The sequence below is a fragment of the Limulus polyphemus genome, unplaced genomic scaffold (genome assembly GCF_000517525.1).
Source record: "Limulus polyphemus unplaced genomic scaffold, Limulus_polyphemus-2.1.2 Scaffold83, whole genome shotgun sequence".
NCBI classification, from domain to species: Eukaryota; Metazoa; Arthropoda; class Merostomata; order Xiphosura; family Limulidae; genus Limulus; species Limulus polyphemus.
The window spans coordinates 1048716-1070856 of NW_013665693.1; the positions used below are offsets into that span (position 1 = coordinate 1048716).

Below are 22141 nucleotides of genomic sequence, written 5' to 3' on the forward strand. Positions count from 1 at the left end.
AGCTTAGTAACTAAGCTGTATTTTAGTCTAAAAAATATGAAATTTCGAGCAGACTAAAGACACAGTCTACTTCCTTGAAATCTTGGTTTGAAAGAAAGAGATGGCATCCAAACACTGTTTGATTTATTATATGAGCAATATCTTAGCAAATAGAAAAGATACGAGGTTCTTATTTTATATTCTAGCTTGTGAATATTGGTAATTTTAGTTCCTAATTTGTATGAAACTATAGACTTAGTATTTTGACATCACAAACATCTAATTTGAACCAGTGCTGCATTCAGCATATCATGTGACACACAAAAATTGATGTTTAACTGTGTTTTTTTAATATTTACTTTTAAATTAAGAAATTGAGTAATATATATTACTAAAATTTGAACTGTAATCTACAGTTTGATACCAAACTTATTGACATAAATTCGTGAAATATTAGTTTAATAAGATTTTGAATGTGAGTCAAAAAATGCAATGACATGGCATTTCACCTGTGACCCGTCTGGAAAGGGTTAAATGATGTAATGTTTGAGCTGCTTGTGAGCATACCTCATTAAGAATTTTGATTATTATTATTATTTTTCATTACCTTACCTAATATAACCTTAAGTTTCTAATTTTTACATTTTTAGTTACTTCTACAATAAAAAAATAAATGAAAAAACAAGAAATATGGTAATTACATTTTATCTCTGTTTTTTTGCTGTTAGTTGCCAATGAAATCTAAGCCTACTTTTTTTTATAATGATGGTACTAGTACATTAGATAATTTTTATTTACTTAAATAATATACCTTAAGAACACAGCATAATAATACATACAAAGAAATAATGTCCTATAAATTTTGTAATTTAATAGGACATTAAACAGAGGGACTTAAATTAATTCCCTTAGCTGCGTGATCTGAATACCATGAGATAAACTTTCAAACTAAAGAAGAAATTGATAATACTCTATACTGAAAACAATGTAGAATTATACATCATTCAGTAGACTAAAACTTTGCCTTTGTATTGGTTATAAATGATGTAATATAAAATGTCAGAAGGAATTATTGGCAATTTGTGAGAAAGAGGATGTAACAGGTGGGCATGGCAAGAGGGTCTAATTTTCTAGTTTATGACTATGTAAACAAATATGAAAGAAGGTTAGAAACATTAGGCTTTGTCTTAGTAATATCTGTATTATAATGATTAATTTATAGTAAATTCCATATTTCAGGAAGGGGTTGTAAATAGATTAGTGAAGGGGAATCTAGAGAACAAATGTCATAATTCTCATACTAAGGGAGATTGAGAGTTTTTTAAATATTTCATTATAAAATTAAGAACATAGAACTTATATAATAATATTAAAAAAATAATATTAAATATTAATATTAATATAATTATTTAAAATAATATTAAAAGTTGATTTATTAACTACATTTTGTTGCCTAATTTATCCATATATATTGTTAATAAAGTATTTTAATTAACTTTTGAATGTAACTCTTTAAAAGGTCACTTTGACCTACCTGTTGTGAGAGAGTTAAGAAATTCATGAATGTGTATGTGAAAAGGATTTACCATTTACTTTATATCAGTAAAGAAAAAATTTATTACATGTTTTTTGGTAGGTATTCCACTTGCAGGACAAAACTTTGGATAGGCCTTCTTTTCTCAGTAAATCTTTCTTTGGCTTCCTAGCTTTCAACATCATTACATATTCTTTACTCATGACTGAACTGGTCTTGCTTCAGCTAGAAGATCGAAGTGAGAGTGAAAAGGTAAGAATTAACATCATCTCATGGTCCTCATTCTTTATAGAATATAGTGTCTCAGGTGTGACATTAACAATGAAAAAGGGCTAGATTTTTCATTTTTTGATCCTTGCTTTCTATCTGATTGACCATAAACAATTTTCAGGATTAGTTGGACAATTGCCAGATAAGAAAATCTTTATTTAGGAAGTGTGTAATTGAGTAATGCTGCAATATTAAGATAAAGTTAAAAACATCATTAGCTTACCAGTAAGACTTTTTACTGTCACGTAGTATATTTACTGAAAACTCTGATTAGCTCACAATGTGATGCTATAATAGTATTGTAGATCTCAAATTGTCTTATCCTAAACATTGTTGCATGTTTTAAAACTACAAAAGCTCCTTTAATAGTAATGACAACAAATTATGATGAACACTAATTTTTCTCTGTTTTCATGTTCTCTGTACTTGCAGAATTTTTTCACAGGCGTGTTCAATGGACTTTATGCAGGTCTCATGCTCATCGTGGTCATATTTTTTCTTGTGTATGGAACACTTATGTACTTTCAGGTAACATGAAGATTCTTCTCTTACTTTTCTAAATGAAGTGAATAGTTTTAATTTAATTTGATTTTAGTGTCATTTCTGTTGATTCCTAATACTTTTGAATAACTGTGTCATACAGGGGCAGATTAAGGGTCAGACTAGCCTGGAGCTAAGTTTTTCTACTGGGCCTGTTATGATCGTGACTAAAGACTAAGGTAAAAGCTAAACCTCAAGATACTTTTTACTTTTGGAGACAATGGGAAAAATTACCCACAGATTTATAAGACATGTTTCTTGAATAGTAAAAGTGGTGTTCTAACACAGACAAAATTTGCACTCTGATAACAAAGCATATTGACAGAAAGAAATCACATGTGCATAAACTCAACAACTCGTGCATTTACATGCACATACAAACAAACAAATGCATAAACACACACACACACATGCTTAGATCACACTGGTACTTACATAAAATGCCCAGCAGATCCTGTCATCTGTATTTGGTTAAAGGACTGTCTTCCTAGCTCTTTTTTTGTAGCAAAACCATTTATGATCTGTTTGGTGTCAAATGATTCTAAACAAGACATTTTCTATGCACAAAAGTGCCAGTGCATTTGGCATATCTTGTCACATTATTGATCGAAGTGTGTTCTTTATTCTTTTTAGCATCGAGAATGATCTTTCTCCCAAGCAATTGTTTGACATGAAGTATGGGTACATCCTTAAGATAATCAGAATGTTTGGGAAAGTTGATTTCAGTGATTGGTTGCATATCATTCTCAGCATACTTTGTTCTTTGGATTCTGATGGTGTTTCAATGAACCATACCTTGCAGAGGGTGGCAAATTGAACAAGTTCATCCTTTATGTAACTCTCCAAGCCTGTAGGATCAGTCCATCCTAATCAGTTTTTTGGTGGAATTGCAGAGGCTTTCTGTAGGCATGGATGCTAAGTTTCATAGAAACCAAATTTGCAACTGACATTTTCATATGCCACTATTCTATTGCCTAGTGCAAGTGATAATTTGTCAATTATTGTTAAGAAAGTCTGAACTTTATATTGAATAGAGGGTGAAAAATAACTATCCTCAGCATCTCCTTCATCCCTTTGCATGTTTCTCTTCCTTTTCCTTGATTTTTTGACCTCATATGTCTCGCATCCTGACAGTTGTTTATGCTTTTCCTTATATTTGGGAAATGAATCTTGTAATTCTGCATGAATGTCTAGAGAGATTTTAGCAGATGAGGAGCTGTACTCACATCCATTTTGAAGTTTCATAATGAATGACTTGTCTTGTGAAACCTCTCCAGGATAATGGTCCATAATTCAGTCATTATACCTGTTTCTAGTTGTTCCAATTCTACCACAAATGACTGTAAGTGTACTTGAGGCATTTCAGAATCATTGTCTATAATGGAAGTGAGGACTTGCATTATGGCTTTTTACCCCATTTTTAAGGCTCAAATTGCATCTGAATGGGTGCTTCATCTTATGTCTGATAACCTTTTTATCGTTAGGAACACTGTTTTTTTTTAGTGCATTCTGTAGGCACTTCCACAGGCAGGTTGAAGCTGAGAAAAACACAAAGCTTCTGCACAAAGACAAAGAATAAACAAGCTTCAGTACAACAGGGAACAAAGTCTACTAGGGGGGTTCTTCTCTTTGATCAAGGCTTGCATGCCAATATTTGCCACTTATATTGGATGCATTGTCGTAAGACTGCTAATGGCAATCTTGAATTCTTATATCATTGTTTTCAAGGAAATTAATGAGAACTTCTGTGTGACTATCTGTTTGTAAGAATGTGGCAAATATCTCTACAGGTCCATCATCTAGAACATTTAAAGATTATTGTCAGTTGATCCATGTGAGATATGTCTGGAGTAGAATCAACAGATGCTGAGTAATACTTGGATGTTCTGATTTCCTGGATAATGGTTGTTAGAACTTCTTTGTGTAGGATTTCTATGAATTCATCACATACAGTTGAGGATAAGTATGAAACATAATATTTTTTCCTTATTTGTGTGTTTCTGAATGTGTTCTGCAAGAAATGTATCATACTCAGCCCATAGCTCCAGTATTTCTAAGTAATTGCCTTTATGCACTGAACCAACTACTTCATTGCTTCATCTGGATGAAAGAAACTTTATGATTGAGAGAATATGCTCCAGTACTTGGTGTCAGTATTTTTTCTCTGACTCCATTTGCTATGTTAAATTCTTGTTGGTTCGTCTGCTTTTGGTTTTAGAAATAATAAATTTGATGATACAAATTTGATGCAGTAAGCTTGTTTCATGCCAACTAAAGTCTCTTGCAGCATGTTTCCAGTCAGAGCAACCAGTTGTTGCTAGCAAAGAAGTTTCCATTACTGTTGAAAACAATTTGCATATAATGCAGACGTTTCCATTGCTGTTGAAAACCATTCGCACGTAATGCAGAAGACGTTTCCTATCAATGGCGAGTAGGAAAGCTAGTCTCTCTTAACATATTTTCCATTCAGTTGCTTGCAATAAAAAAAGTCTTTGAGCATTGGCATTTATACTTGTAACCTGGGATAGACTTTGTAGATGCTCTGAAATCCACATCCATGTACTGACAAGAGGTAATCAGTAATCCTCGACACACAAACCAAATCTCTCATTTTGTTCAGAAACTCGTGTCCATATCCCAGTGTTGAATGTAAAAGATGGGTTAGTATCTTCATTTCCATTGCAATAATTGATTTCTTCCTTTTGGTAGGGGCTCGATTCAATCTGATGAAGTTGGCGGCCATCAACATCTAGAGTTGTAGTCTGTATGTGATTGTTTTCACATTCTTGGTTAGCAGTTATATTTTAGTCACTTTCTGATTGAGGACAAGGGCTCAATTTGATATAATGATGTTGATGGTCATCAGCATTCAAAGATTTAGTGTATAAATTATTGTTTCCACTGTTTTGGCTGGTGAGGGTTTCGACACTAAAGGATGAAGCCCATAAATCTGTTAGCTTCCTAGTTTTATCTAACGTTTTTCTTCCTTTTTCTTTGACTGTAGCTTTTCCCAACTGCTCTTGGGTTTGTTTGTCCGTATAATAGATAGGATGAACACTTAATGACTAATGTGTGTGCATGTACAAGCATACTTGTGTGTTTTAGTGCTTGTTTGTATTTATGTGTGTGTGAGAGAGAGATGCCACTAATAATTTTGTAATAAATGATTGCATATCATTTTCTGTACTTAACTCAAAATTATAAGATTTTTGTACTTGAATGACTTAACAATACTTATTAAGTTGTCAACAATTTGTTTACAGCTGTTAAATGGGCCAATGTAAGCCTACAAGTAATTATGTATTTTTTTTATGGGATAACAATTTGCAAGCTCTGTTCAAGAAACACAAACAGTTGATACAATATATCCTAAAAGCTTAAAGTACTGTTACCTACCTTGTTAGAGATGATTGAGCTCTTTTCTTGAACAAATTCCAAAGCCTTTGAGAACGAAGAATCGAAAGGTATAGATAGCTTCAATCTAGCCTAGGAACTTATGTCAAGTCATATTCTAGGCTTACTGCTTGATCATAAAATAAGAAACTGTGTGTTGGGCACAAGCCAAGAGGGAGAAGCCTGACTGACAGTGTCATGAAAATGTGGAGTGAAGAGAATTTGATTGGCTGAGGCCTATCATTTAATAATTGTGACTAGGTCTAGCCTTGCTACAGCTCCAATAGTCCTCACCTTAATCCATCCCTGGTTTTATGTAAGGAAAGAGATGAATTTTAGTGATATTTAAAATATTACATTAAAATGTTGTATTAGAGGTAATAAGTCAATTTTTGTGAAAAAAAAAAGAGCAATAAAAGTCCATCAGTTAAGTCACAAATTTAAAAAATCGATATTTTATATACAAATTTTTTTAAAACTAGCTTCGAGGAGGGTTTGTTCAGAATTCGACAACACCCACCAACACTTCACAGCTTCATCAGTCCAGGGTGGGGCTTGTTTCTCAAGGAGTGTTACTTCTCATCACTGTTGCCTTTATTATCTCAGACACTCTTGGGAGTTCTTGGAAAGATAAGTAAGTAACTTCAAGAATGTCCAAGATAAAGTTGGAAATGTATTTGGAAAAAAAAAAAGGGGGTACTTGTTCTGTAAAATAAGCAGGGGGAAACAACACAATAAATAGTGTGATTAGAGTATACTCTAATTTCCTGACAAAAGTTATAATGGTTCTATATTTTTTAGGGTCCCTGTTTTAAGTCGCAATTGTCATGATGTGATTTTTCGAGTTGTAGAAATGGGTGTTGCTCTGTGGTTTCCATGTGTCTTGTGGAACTGTGTGAGGTAAGGATTAATGATCAGTGTTTACAATACTGATTTTCTTTTATCTTTAATTTTAAAAGTTGTCTTCTGTTTAATAGTTATCTATAAGTATTCTATGCTTAACTTGGATAGAATTGTTTTAAGTAAATAAATTCCATTTTTAATTTAGCTTTCAATTTTATACAAGTTCTAAGTTATCTGTATTAGGAAGTACAAATGGCACAGAAACATAAATTAATCGTCCACTTGTCTGGGAAAAACCTGGAGAAGTCTTGTAAATTTGAATATATTCTGGAAAAAAAACTGCATATCATCTTATATAAAACTCAACTTTACTTTTCTGAGTGCAACAGCTGAACTATCCAGCTCTGTAATTGTCAGTTTTTCATCTTTACCTTTTAGAAGGTTTAAGAAAGGTGACCTTTAAAGTTTCCATTCATCATTTTACATGTAGTAAGTTGCATTTATGGTTTTGTATACTGAGCTACCATATTTAAGAATTTTTTTAAATGTGAGAAGTTGGTCTTAAAACTTTGAAAAGCTGATCTGGAAAAACTCTTTGAATTGGAAAGTGAATCCAGCTAACCAATAGGCATAATGTAATATGATGATAATCAGTTTTTACAACTTGAAACACTGTCCATAGTGTGTACCTGAAGGTAGGAGAAACCTGATGTACTTTTCCAGATAAACTGCTTAGTTTGTTTAGACCTGGTTATTATTTAAAGTGCCTTTTATTTGTTTAGATTTGCAAGTTTTTAATGAGCTTAACTAAACAAAGTGGATGTGAAATTGCATCATTATTAAACTCTGTAAAGATATATTTTATTTTTTTTTACCTCTGATTGTAGTCCAGAGCAGCTGTGGATCTTGAATCCCAAAAAGATTTTAATGAAATTAGAAGCTGATAAACCAGCTCAACCAACTGAAGAAGAAGCTTTGGTATCTTCATCGAAAGAAGTAGTAGTTAGAGCAGGTGGGTAGAAATGACAATTGCAAGATCTGATTTTGAAGGGTGCTAGTGTAAGGTCTGTACAAGACTACATTTCATGGCAAAGAAATGGTCTACAACAGGTGTTCATATAAGCTAGTATATTATTACTTAGATTAAAAGTTCTAAAAGAGTTATTCTTGTAATATGGATACATTTGATATAGGTATTCAGATATTTAAGACTTGTAATTTAATGGTTCCTTTTTTGAAATATTTTTCAAAGTATCGAGACATCTGTTAAATACAACAACAGTTATGTAGCTAGACATAGAATAAGATGGAGCAGTCTTTATAATGATAACCTTTAACCCGTTATTTTCCAATTGGGTGCACCTGTTGCCTGGGAGCAAAATTGTACCATTCAATTAAAAGTTGTAAGTAATAAAATAAATAAAATATAATAGTAAAATTATTCTCATACCTTAGCGTTGATATGTATTTAATAAAAGTTCTTATTTAATTTTAGATGTAAAAAAAATCTTGGGAGTATTTCAACATGTTTTGAATGAAAACATTAGTGTTTCTGAAAATTTTTTCTCTAGCAGGAAATTCAAAATGGTTTTGAACAAAATTCTGACAATTAGAAACCTTGTAATGTCAGTACAATTGTCATTTTATCAAATTATCCAATCACCGTTTCTCAATCTTGGTTGTTATGGTATTGTGTAAATTCCCTTTATTTCAGGTTTGAGAAGTCATAAGTTAGTAATCTAAACATGTAATGAAAGCTTTTTTTAGCTGCTCTTTTCAACTGTTTAAGCAAATACACCTTCCATATTAGTACAGACATGCATAAAGATAGAAACAAATTGATAGCTTAACTAGGTGAGATATTGCTAGAAGACAAGGTTTTTATGAACAACTTCCACCAATGTTACAGTTCTGATTTTTTTAATTGAATATTAAAAAGTAGACAATGTGATGGGTGCAATGAATCAATGTACCTGGGTATTTAAGAATTAAAATGATATATAGGCTTGCATGTTGCAAGGGATAGGATGCATGCAAAATTTAGTCCACAACTAATCTATTTGTCAAAGGTTTGAAAGACTTTATTGGTGTGTTAGTTTAGATTAGAACAACTATTGATTTTCTTTCTCAATTTTTAATGAAAAGTTAATTCAGGAAACTTGTAATATGTTAATAATTTGTATTTGACTGATTTGAAGGAATATTATACTCTATCAAAAACAAAGAGAAAAAAAAGTTTTAATGCCATTTTCTCTAAAAGCATCTAAGAGAGAGAAAAAGAAGACAGGTTTTGTCATATTTTTTATTATCTTCATTAAAAACCTTGGTAAAAGTGTTTTATTCAGTATTTATCTTTCCATTATTGTATTGAAGAAATTATTTGTGTTTGAGATTTAAAGGTGTTAGTATGAAACTTTTAGATTTATTCAACATGTTATGCTAATTTTAAAGCACGACAGTAAACTTTAAATATGTTTGATTTTATTCTGATGCAGCTCTGAATAATTCATTGGAGAAACCGGGTGAATGTTGGATCTGCTATGATTCAGAGAGACAAGATGTAGGGCCTTTGATACAGCCTTGTCTTTGTAAAGGGGATGTTTCTGCTGTTCATCATGATTGCTTAAAGAAATGGCTAGAGCAAGTAATATTTTCTTGATCTATCATTTATTTCCTGATTTCTACTTTGATATATCTTGCTTAAACTAAGTTTTAGAAGTTTATCAACATACCTAACTTTGTCACTAAATAAAATGATTATGTAATGTTATAGTCTAAAAACTATTTGATAACTTAATAAAATAATGTTGTGTTTGTAGATTAAAATAAATTTGTTGTATTTAGTATTGACGTGTTTTATCTTTTAGTGTATATTTTTAACTGTAGATTGAGCTGTATATATAATTAGTTTGTAATTCCTATAAAACACGATATAGAATTGTATGAATTCGCTTCTACTAATACATCTTTATATTATTATATGATATTGAATCTTTGAAATATTTTTTCAGTCATCAGAAAACCCAGACAACATGAGTTGTAAAGTTTGTAAGGAAGAGGTATGTCTAGTTCTTTATGACTTAATTGCATAAGATCCTTAATAAATGTGTAGTATTATTTATCATCTAGTGTAGCAGTTATCAAGCTTTAGTAACCCAAAGATCCCATTTAATTTAGAATTTTTTTCCCAGACACTCCCTAACCTGTTGATGATGTTTTGGTTTTGAAGAAAAAAAAAAGATTCTGTGTACCTGGAAAGCTGTATTCCAAAGTTAAATGTTTTAATTCATATAAATTTAGTTTTACAAAAAATGTTTTTATTATATAAATCATATTTAAAAAAAATATTTTTATGAAAGTTCAGAAATGACTTGGGGATCCCAGTTTGAGAAATGCTGATCTTAGTGCATTTGTATAAGATAGGAGACACAGTTCGCATGTACGTACTTTATTGTGTATTTTTTGTTATTTTGTTTACTCAGTTAATGGATCATGATCATAATTGTGTTTGTAACAATGAAACGTTCAAACGTACTACCTTAAGCTAGTAGCAGTTTGATTACATTTTGAGTTATACGATTAACAATTTTTCGCTACATGGTAACTTTAAAATAGTATAATATAATCTTATAATTTGTTAATCTTAACAATCCAAAATTTGTAACTTACTTAAGACAATTTTAACAATTGAAAAGCTTTCACCCCTCTCTTGATGTTATCATCTAGTCAGTGGGGTAAAACATCATAGAATATTTGGTAAAACAGTTCATAGCTTCTGAGTGTAGATGGCATAAAGAAAAAATAATTAGAACATTGTACTTTACAACACTGCTCTACAATTTAGCTGTTTTGCCGTGTAGTTCGGATATATCCGAATAAACATTTATATCCACTGACTGCAAAATTTGGATTTACTCCACGGCTACCAAAAAACATTTCCCTTTACTGCGACATGTGGGAATATCCTCAGTACTTGAAACAATCACCAAACCTATGTGCGTGTTGCTATTTGTGTTCTATGCCATGAAACCTGAATGTTTCTATTTTATTTTCATTACAAAGTGGCCAACTTTGCAGGAACACATGTTGAATCTGTATAATGACAGCTTCTTTATATCTTGGATATTGTTATCTAAATAATTTGTTTTATATTTTGGTCCCTTATTAACCTAGTTTTGTCTATATTTATGCCATTTACTGGAGAACACTTTTCTTCTAATTTTCCTCAATTTTTTTGTTTAAATTATTATTTTTCACTATCCAATAGGGTTTTCAAGGAATATTACTGTCAAGATATAGAAAAGTTTCTTTCAATATTGAAAAAGTAATACAAAGGGTCAAATTCATACTATTATTTTTTGGTGGATAATTGACACTTTTTGGGAATCAACCTGAAAAGTAATTGTGCAGTGAAAGGGTAAACCCTCTAACATCGGGTTGGGTCTTTTCGACTGACTTTTTAACCATGAAACTATACATGCTATAACTTTTAGTGTAGTAAGTGTATCTTCACAAAATTTTGCAGGCTTTTAGTAAACATCACAAGACTGTTGTACACACAAAAAAGCATATTTTCAATTAATATTTTTACTGGAGATTTCTCTGTGAATTTACAAAAACTTTACTTAGTCAGTCCAAGTGTACACATTCATTGTAGTCATTTGATGGAGGAAAATATTCCAACAAAATGAAATTTAAGTCATGCTGATGCTGTGCACTGTCACTGAAAACATTTTCATTAGGGACAGAATTAATCTGAGTGAAAAAAATCATTCAATGTTGGAAAGCAATCAAAATTCTTGTTTTCTATGCATGAATTCCAAAATGCCAGTTTCCACAATATCGATGAAATTTTGTCTTTTGCACTAAAAATGGTAACATCATTTCCTTGCAATGACATATTCACTTCATTTAGTTTTTTAAATATATCTACAAGATATGCAAGTCTCAGAAGCTACAATGTATTTAACAAACAGTCTGATAGTCGAAATTGGTGATCCACATAAAATACCAATACTTCACAACTAAGCTCAAAAGTCTCACAAGCACTTTGCCTCATGAAAACCACCTCATCTCCGTGCGTCGAAGCAATGCTGTGTGCTGACTACCCATTTCTTTGCACAGAATTCTAAGTAGTCTGGATTTCAGTAGTCAAATTTTAATAGAATTGATAATTTGCATTAACCCACCCAGCACATCTTTAAGAGAGATGTAGGCATCTTTTTAATGGATAGTGCTTGTCTGTGGAGATCACAGTGACTGCTGGTGCAGCCCGGTGTTACAGATTTGATCTGTGTTACAGCACCTGCTGTTTTCCCAACCATTGCCATAGTGCCATTACTTCACACATCAACACATTTTTCCAAACTAATTTCATATCTTTTCATGAAATTGTTAATGCAATTGATTATTTCTTCACCAGTTGTGTTTGTTTCCAAAGATTCACCTAAGAGCAGGTTCTCCTCAATAGATTTACCAATAATGCACAAATACGAGCAATACTGCAAGCCCCGACATGTTATGAAGTATTCACAAGCTCAAGACGAGCTTGTCGTTTCCTTGAAACACTGCACATGACTATCACTAGCAGCTAACTTACAGTGAGTAATCAATTAGGCTCGGCCCATAAGTGAAATAGCCAATGACAAAGGGAATACAGGGTGGTATGATTTGTGGGTTGACAAGCTTTTAAGCCATACCTATACCTGGCCTGCTCTTTTACTCTGACTACACAAAATTTTCTAGTGGAATCCCTGGATATATTGTCAGGAACCCAAGGGTTTCACGGAACACAGTTGGGGATATGCTGCTTTAGATTATGTGGACAAGAGCATGAAGTCATTATGCCTATATATATAATTGTTGCCATATGAGCATGCATGTAAAGCGGCTTTCATGCTTGTCGTCACGGATCTAATACCTAACGTTGTAGTATAACCCACATTATGTAACAGTTTTTATTTCAATATGAATTGCAAATTGATAAAAATAAAATTCATATTTTAAAATGTCCAATGGTTATGTTTCTTTATTTTTGAAATGTATGCTATAGATACGGTGACATTTGTGAGTTGTTAATTTCTATTAATGCAAGGTCAGAAGTAGTCAATTTTATTCAGTTGGGCTGGAACAGCTTAATTGTACCTTTTTCACTGTTTACTTTGCCTTACTGAATGGCTTTTCTTTTTTTAGGTATTTATTTGAAATAAGGGTTTTGAGAGAGGGTTTTAAACATTATATTAATGTGTAATGACTTTGAAACTAGTTTTGAGCATGTTACTTATTTATAAGATGAAAGTTTAAAGCAGTAGGTATGCCATCAACAAGATACTGACTTGCTTGTCATTTCCAGTGGGATTTTTTTTTTAAAGTTTATTTGACAAATGTCTTGTTTGAATTATTATAATTATTTATGTCCAGTACAAGCTTGAACGTGGAACTCTCCACTTACCTAGAGGACTTACCAAAATTCACTGGCTGCAGACATCTGCTGTTGTTGCACTCATGTGTACCACCGTTGGAGGAGCCTGTCTGTTGGTGAAGATGTTCAACACTGTTGCCGTTCGGACAGCAACAGTAGGAGTAGCACTACTAGTTCAGTGTATATGCTTAAGGTTAGCAAACGTACTTACTAATATCATCCCTCTTCTTGTTATATGTTTATTGACTATAATCAGAATTGTCTCTTAGCATATTGGAGACAATTTGCATGAAGATTTATGACCTGTCTGAAATTTATTTCAAGTTTACAGGTCTAAAATTAATAAATATGTACTGATGTATAGTAAATTATGCAGTTTTATAAAATCCACAAATCTACATTCTTACTTATGTCAGCTAATTTGTTGCTAATCTAGCTAACAGTTAGCAATATTGTTGCTTTTTTTGATTCTACAACAGTGTTTCTTTATGTTTTTGATATAAGGTAAGGTAACTTCAACTATAATTATTATGTGTATATTTAACTAAAAGCTATAGTAGGAATTAAAATTAGGTACCAAGTCTCTGAATTGTGGTGGTTACAGTGATGGTTTGGACCTTGTGGTGATTGGAATTTTTAAAGGGTGAAAAAATGTAATACAAATTATGACTTTAAAAAGTTTGAATGTTAAATATTTTAAGGCATTAAGAATATCATCTTTAAGGTTTACAGTTTTGGGCACACGAATCTGAATTACCTTAATGTTTATTCTTACAGTATTTTAATGTTCTGTACTTGCTAAATTTTATTCAATAAATCAGAACTGATGAAGGTTTTAATGTGTATTCAGACTCCTTGGGTTTAGTTTTTTGACTGCTTATCACCGAGCCAAATTCTCAACAGTTCGTATCTTAGAAAACAAGCCAACGGGTATTGCTGCAGTATCGGGACCACAAACTAAAGTAGTCATTTGTACCGAATTGCGGTCCAACATGGATACTGGAACTCCTTCTGAAAGAACCCTCTTAAGTACAGTGTCAAATCCAGTTGGAACAGAAGTAACTATATAAGTTGAAGCTATCTGATGCTGTAAGTTTTGTGTAATTTGTTGATATTTTTTATCTAGTTAAAAAAAAAAAACAATGCAAAAATTATTGTATGTAAATAGCTAGTCAGTTTAGATTTTGTGAACAAGATTTTTTAATGCAATAAGAAACGCTACATATTATCTTAAACCTAATTATAATTGCATTTGTATTTGAAAACGAAAAACCACAAAGAAAAATTAAAAGTGCTATAGTCTTTTTCAGACATTCCTCATTCACTACATAGATATAAAATAATTGCAGCTTGTAGAATTTTAATCTAAGGCTCAAAGCATGCATTAGTATTTAACCAAAAAAATAATTGCACTAACATACATATCACAAAACATTAGAATCAAATCATAACCTTATTAGTGGGTTAATAATGCACTAAGGTACTGGGATGAAGATTTTTTTGCCCGAGATAGCTTTACAGGTCTCTTACTTTTAGTCATTTAGGCTGATATTATTTTTGGATGTAGGGTGATATATAAATCTATGTAGATCAAATACTTTGGCAGTTTAACAGAGTTAATGAAATGGAGAAATATTCTGTAGAGTATCCTTCTCAGTACAGTTTAAAATCATACTTTCAGACTTGTTTATTTGTATATAAATTTGCCATGATGAAGAATATTTAAATCCTGATCAAGAAGTATAAGATTGAGCTTTGTCAATATAAGAGCCTAGTTCAGTGTTAAAATGTAATTTTTAAATTTAAAAAAAGAGGATTATTTCAGATTTGCTTTAAAATCTGTGGTTCTCAAAGTGTAGTCCAATATACAAGTCACAATGAATGCAGTGCCATTCTTCCTCATGAGTATGTTTGTGATGGTAAGTGAAAGCGAGTGGGTAAGACCAGAAGGTGGCCTACTGCGTCTTTTGCTCTGCAAATGAAAAAGTTTGAGAACCACTGTTTAAAGCAAGTGAACAAAAAACAAAGGATATTAGTGATTAAAAAAAATGTATGTGTAGTAAAATATCAGTTTCATAAATAAAAATTGATAATAATTACAATTTACTTAACTCATTTGATGGGCCCTGGTATTGAGGGAAGGGCTTCGTCAGTTAACGTATTATTACATATTTTTTACAATGAATTTTATGTTTTATATAAAGCAGGTGAAACATGCATCAAGGAACAGATTGCAGGAAGTCTATACAATGACTTAGGTTTATATTTTATACTTTACGGTGCGACACTTCTCAAGTGCCACATTGTAAACTATTTTTGAGTGTTTAAGCCTTAAAAACAAAACTGCAAGAACATTGCATCTCAATGTATATCAACTGTTTTATGATAGTAAACCTGATATTGAAATATTTATGATGCTTCCCTTACAAACATGCATATCTCACTCTTCATTTTTTATCAGTCTTTGCTTCTAAAAATTGGGTGAACACACACTTCTCTACTTTTCATTTTCTTTAACTTTTGACTTAATGCTTTCTTGAGATGGAGAAGATAGACTATTATAAAATATATAATGTTTTGTAAAAAACTCAATTACTATTACATTTTTTATAATTGTTTATCATTTTCTACAGTCTTGTAGAAACAAATTACTCTCCAGAGAATTAGAAGAAAAGGATCGGTCTATTGAAACAGCTGAAGCCGTCATTTGAAAGCAATTTATAACTTGCTGGGTTATAAACCTTAACTTATACAATGTATGTGAAATGTTTAATATAACAGACTGATCATTTTTTAACCTAGACATTTTCTTGTTGGTATTTTAAGATTGCTTCATGAATTTTTAAAAAAAAAGGTATTAATAGGTAAAATGGAATGTAGATGAAATATTCTTTTTAAATAACCAGTAATGTTGACATTTCACTGTTGCTAATATGTCAGCAGTTATTTCACATCTTGTTTGAGCTTTTAATGCTGGGATATCGCTAGTATTGTAGTGTTAAGTTTTTTGTTGTGTGTATGTGTATTTCCACAAATAGTTATATAAATTTCAAAGAATTTAACAGACCATACAATCATATTTTTTGCAATTTTTATCAAAGTAATTTAAATTATATAGTAAATTATATATGGTTTAATTTTGAGGATAGCAAAAAAGCTTAGTTTATTTACTTTTTACAGAATAAGTTTTTCTGCAAAAGTTCATAATTTGACCCATTATGCTATGTTCATTTTTATTAATAATTGCCCTGGATTTGGCAATTATTATTTTCCCAGTGCCCCATAAAAAGTACGACATGCCCTAGGATTGGCATAATAGGTCATTTGTATAATTAATTGTAAATGACAAGTGAAGTTGCTTCAATTTGGTGAAACAACCAAAAAAAACTTCAGAAAGCGTTGATATTTTATCTTCTGAGAAAATATTGTATTTTTTTGGAAATTGGTATTGAATGAAGTTTTTAACTAGAAAGTGCAACAAATTACTAATGAACCTACATATATATATAGATACCATAATGTACATACAATTAAAACCTAAGGTGCTTAACTTCATTTTTTAATAATAGTATATTTGTTTTGAAAAATGTTATTTTAACCCATTGTACATAAAAATTAGTTTTAAAAATGGACGACTTACTTTGCAAGTAGTATATGCCCCCCCTCTCCAATTATAAATGTTATTAATAGTAAACAAGCTATTATATTTTGAGATAGCTTGCATGGTGAAAAAAAACCAAAAAACAAACCAGCTACTTGGATAGAAGTGTAATGTTTTATCATTGTATATTGTGTGTGTGTGTGTGTGTGTATATATATACACACACAGACATATTTAAAAAGTGAAAGTAACAATTCTGGTTGTAACTTCATATGATATTTTAGTTTAACATTAACAAAATTATATAAAATATTGGAATTTCTGATTTTAGGTGAGCCTTGAATATTAATTTTCTGAATCATTTTGCTTTTCAGACTCTTGTACAGTATTTGTTTTCCCAATAATGATCCAATTCAATTATAGTGGAATATTCTGATCATTTTAGTTCTGCAATCAAAAAAAGGAAGTTGAAATGTTAACTTCACTATATGGTACATGTATATTCATTGAATATATAGATTAAAATTATATTGTAATTTTTGTTGCTAAAATGCAAATGGTTAAGCCTAGGTTTGTTCTGGCTAACTCTTTTGCTGCGGACAGGTTAAAGGGTGCATGTCATGACCTTTTAGTCATTTTCAAAATTTTATTATATAACTTTAATGTTATTACTTATGTCAATGGAATTGGTATTATGACATAGTTTATAATTCAAATTTTAATATTATATATGCTTTAATTTCTTAATTTAAAAGAAAAAAATGCTGCCAAATTTTGTGAAGATACATATAGTGAGGAAGCTCTTATGAGGTCAGTTAATTTGATCAACTCGTTGTTGAGAGAGCTAATTGAAATCTTCAATCGTAGTGCCTAAAAGTATGAAATATAATTTTATTGGACTATATTTTCAAGAAAAACAGGGGAAAGGTGAATCACAATAATAATGGAATTAAAATACACTTTTGAGCTCTATGTACAGAATTATATTATAACATGCATGTTAAAATAGTAAATTACTAATATATTCTTTTACTGCTTTATGCTAAAAAAATATTTTTGTATTCAAAACAAGCCCCCCCCCAAAAAAAATTACAGTAACACAAGATTGAGAAGGTATTTGCTCATGGGAACTTAGGATGGCAACTTTGTCAGTTAAGTCACAAGATTAACATTATGATAGCCCATGAAAGAACAGTTAATTTTAGCAAAAAAAATCTAAAAACACCGAGTTTCAAAATATTGTTTTAATAAAACAACAACAAAGTGATCGGTTTAAAGGTTCATAAAATATGTTCTACATGGACATATCCAGAACACTTGTTAGCAGGCACAAAAGACAATGTTAATATTCCAATGTTTTTTTTTTTTTAACAAGTTCTCAAATCATATCCACTGATTAGTAGAGGAACGTCTAGATATGTTCCAAATTTTGTTAAGTTAGGTCATTATTAACTTCAGTATGTTGGCTACCAACTTAACAAAAGGGAATGTGGGTCTATACTACACGTTTGTTCATTCATATTTACAGATACAACAAATATTTACAAGTTACAGTTGCACGTGATTATTTTCAAACATCCATTGAAAAAGTGTAACTGGCATTTGGTTTGCAATACATATCACATGAACAAAAATATAAAGTTACTCAAAACAGATTATTATAAATAATGTTCGTGAAGAAACTACTTAGATTTGATTATTTTATATTTTTTAATTAAGTTTAAGACTGAATAATAGGAAAAAAATATTCTTAAGGTTGAATAGTATAATTAAAAACCACTTATATAAAATATAGTGGTTTATATATATATACACACACACACACATACATAACAATTACAAAATACTTCTTTTAGTATCTTTTTTCACACTATAAAAGTAAAGATTCCAAAAAGCTTACAAATGTGTAGAAAGTATTCTTAATGAGAACTGCTTTTTATGAAGAAATATCTCTTAATTTCATACACATTTATAAATAGATCCATTATACCCAAACTGAAATTATGCCGAGTTTGATTCTGATTTCACATAACAAATTGGAGGTATCCAAAGAAGTTTAATTTATCTTACATGGGATTTATTAGTGGCATTTACACAGGGGATAAAAAAATTTAAATCCGAAAAAGTGACATTTTTTATCGTTATATTTGATAAGCTGGTATACTGTTTAAAAAATGATTTCAAGTGTGTTAATGTGACATATAATCATTCTGGATAGTCCTGTCTTGCAACATTGGCTTAAGTAATTAATTTAGTAGATAAATTAAAATGTAAATTTTCAAACACTATCATATTAAACATTTTTTGTATCATCAGGTTTATCTGTTGTTTCCATATCCACAGTGTCTTGTACGGGATGCGAAACATTGCCAAGATTTTTCTTTTTGCCTATTAACAAACAAAAAAGTTTTTTTTATTATCAGGAAACAAGTGATTACTGAAATAAAAAAGAAATGTGTACAGCCCAAATGGTAATTTTTGGATCTTCAAAAGTATCATAATTTTTATATGCTGAGCTACTTAATGAAGTAATCAAACAGTTAACATCTTACTGAAACATTCTTAACCTTATTTGGGAGCCAGTGAGCACTTTTCACACATAGATTGCACATCTGTATATCAAATTTCTAAATATAAGTAAGAAGAATAATTATTTCAACAATTGTTTATTCAAAAAATATTCTGGAATTGATATTTTGGAACATTTATTTAGTGTGATCTACAAAGAAAAATAGAGAGTTCAAATTAACATTTCTGCACTACTCCAAAGAGTCTAGAGTGTAAACAATGTATATATTTTTTTTTTTTCAAATTGTTTTGCTTCTCCCAAATAAGAAGTTTTTATTTCCTAAGAATATAATTAACCAAGTCTTGTTTCTCTCTCTCTGTGATCAACATTTATATTATTACAGCAAGATGTGATGTAATGAAGATCACCTTTGAAAACAGCTACAGAGAAAGTTTAACTATCACTGGATAGAGCAGGTTATAAAGAATTGACATCAGTGTAGAGAGAATGAAATGATATGGGAAATTCAGAATAGTTAGGAACAAACCACAGATCTGTGAATTTTTTGTATAGTTTCTTTAGATTTTCTTTTTATTCCTTAAAATGTTTTCATGTTAACTTGTATTTGTTTTTAAACTATGGAAATTTTCTTCTACAATAATACATCAGTTAATAAAAGTATTTTGTGTGCTTTTTAAGCATTTCAAAAAGGGTAAAAAATTATAGAAAAAGTGAACCAAATTATGCAACTTTTTCTTAAGCAAGGTGAAACTAGAAAGGGTTAAAATTGTTTCCTAAAATTAGTATTTCATATAACATCCTTTTTTTATTGGCTAATTTCTGGACACTGCAGTGAATGCTTAGAATAATATTCATGAAACGTTTTTTGAAACAATGTATATAAATTTCTGATTTTTCTAAGAAAAGAAATCATAAACATTAAAACTCAACTTATGCTTCCAAAGACAAATTCTTATTTTAATCAGCTGCAAATAACATGATTTTATTACAATAAATCCAAACACTTGATTAACTAACAAGACTATCTTACTCAAGAACCAGATAATGGCCATCAGAGTGCTCAGGAAAAGTGTACGGACAAACTGACTAATGTTAAAGTTCTTCTGACAGAAAATAATAAACTGGGAAAAGTCTAGAGAGTATAAATTCATTTTTGTGAATTTCTTCAATATCAAATTAGAAGTTGTGTGTGTTATTGATTTGAACACCTTTTACCCACTCATCATATCCAGAAATTCCTTTTACCATTACCCCTTTCACTCTTAAAAATTGATCAGATTCACCATGTCACCAAGACCACAGTATAAACAATGACCAAGATATTAATAGATGTGGAAGTATACAAAAGTAGGCAATTCCATCTTCAGACTAATATTAAGACATCCGATTGCAACAAAACATTAAAAATTTTTTGCCTAAACATTTGCCAAAGGATCATATCGTGCCTACAAGTTACTTGCATTGAAATAAAAAAGTTGAAGACAGGACAGTTGTTAACAATGAGAGATGACCTCATGCTAAGCACTGACCAGATTTACTGTTCAGCACTGAGGGCTGAACTGTTACCAATGTTCAAAGAGGTTGAATCCTTGTACTTGTAGGTAATGTAGCTCAAAAGAATGAACTCAGTAGGTCACTAGTGGTCAGTTTATCTAAACCTGCGAGAAATATTTGGGTAGGTGTAGTTTCTCAGGTTAAGAAGGAGAATGGATTCACTTATCTAATGGCTTGACAGTGATTAATGTATGATTTATTCAAAAAGGGAGTTAATCCTGTACAGGACACTTAGCCACAGGTAGTTTATTTGATTGAGAAAGATTACAGGTCACTTACCTGAGGGTCTAACAGTGGTCAAAGTATTCAAGGAAGGTGCTGACCCTGTATGAACCATCTGATTAGATATGGTTGTTTTGGTTGAGAGAGATGGGGAGCTGTATACCCCAGTCATTGATCCTGAACCCATAGGACGGGAAATAGTAGGTTGTGATGTTGTTGACATCGTTGGAATATTCTGTTGAAGAATGATATCAGGACCTCCACCATATATGTTGTAAAGGAACCTCCACATCTCTTCTGACAGGGAACCGTAATCTGAACCTGTATAAGGAAAGAAAAAACACAGACACATGCTAGAAATAACATTACAGTATAATATTAATAAAGATCAGAACTTTTAAATATGCCTTATTTTTTGTTATTTTGCTTTTATCTTTATTGTGTAGCTTATATGTATTATAATAACTTATGTGGTTAATGAGCACTGTGTTTAATTTATTCATTACAAAGTAACCTGTAATACCATTCAAACTACTTGTAAGAATTTCAACACATAAAACTAACAGTGCAAGACTAATTACGGCTTACCTGATTTTAAAGTAGGTTGGTTATTCCTCATCACACAAACTGAAGAATTATCAACTGGACCAGGTGGTTCTGAAAAACCCATTAAAATATTCATTATACAGTATTAAGTTCATAAAAAAAATCAATTAAGTTAGATGTTCTTAAAATTATAAGCAACTGAACAAAAATTTTTTACAAACAACATTAAAGTTACAAATTTCATTACAGAAACTTAAATGGTATTAAAAAAGAAATATAAACAACTTACATCTTCAGAAAACAGTAGAACCTAATGACGAATCTATAACCCTTATGTTAAAAGGAAAGAAGATAGTCTTGTACCTACCGTTCTCTTTAGCCCGAACAAAACTTTCCCACTGTTTAAACCAACTCATGCTGATGGCATATACTACAGATGGGGACTCTAAAGCTTGAAACTCCTTGTTTAACTGAAGTTAGAATATTTTAGGTAAGATAAAGTATATGACATGACTGCAATGTAGCACATTTAATAGAGAAATTTTAGACTAATCTAAACAAGTTCTATCATAAATTATTAAAGATATTTTGACATTATGTTTCTCTCATTTTAGATTTTATTATTATTTTTAATCAGGTATGGGTCAAATGGGATTCTTTAAATACCAGTTCAAAAATGCAATGCAAACATCAAACCTAAGAGAAGTG

General features: G+C 30.9%; 2 protein-coding genes across 12 annotated transcripts in view; one reads left to right on the forward strand and one right to left on the reverse strand.

Moving 5' to 3' along the window:
* Positions 1-17121, forward strand: part of LOC106467879 — a 36649-nt gene extending 19528 nt beyond the window's left edge. For all 5 annotated transcript variants that reach the window (XM_022396801.1, XM_022396816.1, XM_022396797.1 and 2 more), the window contains 10 exons: positions 1616-1765; positions 2216-2311; positions 6199-6350; positions 6518-6616; positions 7447-7571; positions 9055-9203; positions 9571-9618; positions 12980-13173; positions 13831-14069; positions 15614-17121. In XM_022396801.1, the coding sequence (XP_022252509.1) occupies positions 1616-1765; positions 2216-2311; positions 6199-6350; positions 6518-6616; positions 7447-7571; positions 9055-9203; positions 9571-9618; positions 12980-13173; positions 13831-14050 (1233 nt within the window). In that variant the 3' untranslated portion in view covers positions 14051-14069; positions 15614-17121. The remainder of the gene's footprint in view (positions 1-1615; positions 1766-2215; positions 2312-6198; positions 6351-6517; positions 6617-7446; positions 7572-9054; positions 9204-9570; positions 9619-12979; positions 13174-13830; positions 14070-15613) is intronic.
* A 1560-nt stretch (positions 17122-18681) lies between these two features.
* The window catches only part of LOC106467890 (ubiquitin carboxyl-terminal hydrolase 20-like), a 43576-nt gene continuing 40116 nt past the window's right edge, over positions 18682-22141 (reverse strand). For all 7 annotated transcript variants that reach the window (XM_022396786.1, XM_013928277.2, XM_022396770.1 and 4 more), the window contains 4 exons: positions 21801-21903; positions 21476-21544; positions 20945-21208; positions 18682-18969 (listed from right to left, as the gene is read on the reverse strand). In XM_022396786.1, the coding sequence (XP_022252494.1) occupies positions 18875-18969; positions 20945-21208; positions 21476-21544; positions 21801-21903 (531 nt within the window). In that variant the 3' untranslated portion in view covers positions 18682-18874. The remainder of the gene's footprint in view (positions 18970-20944; positions 21209-21475; positions 21545-21800; positions 21904-22141) is intronic.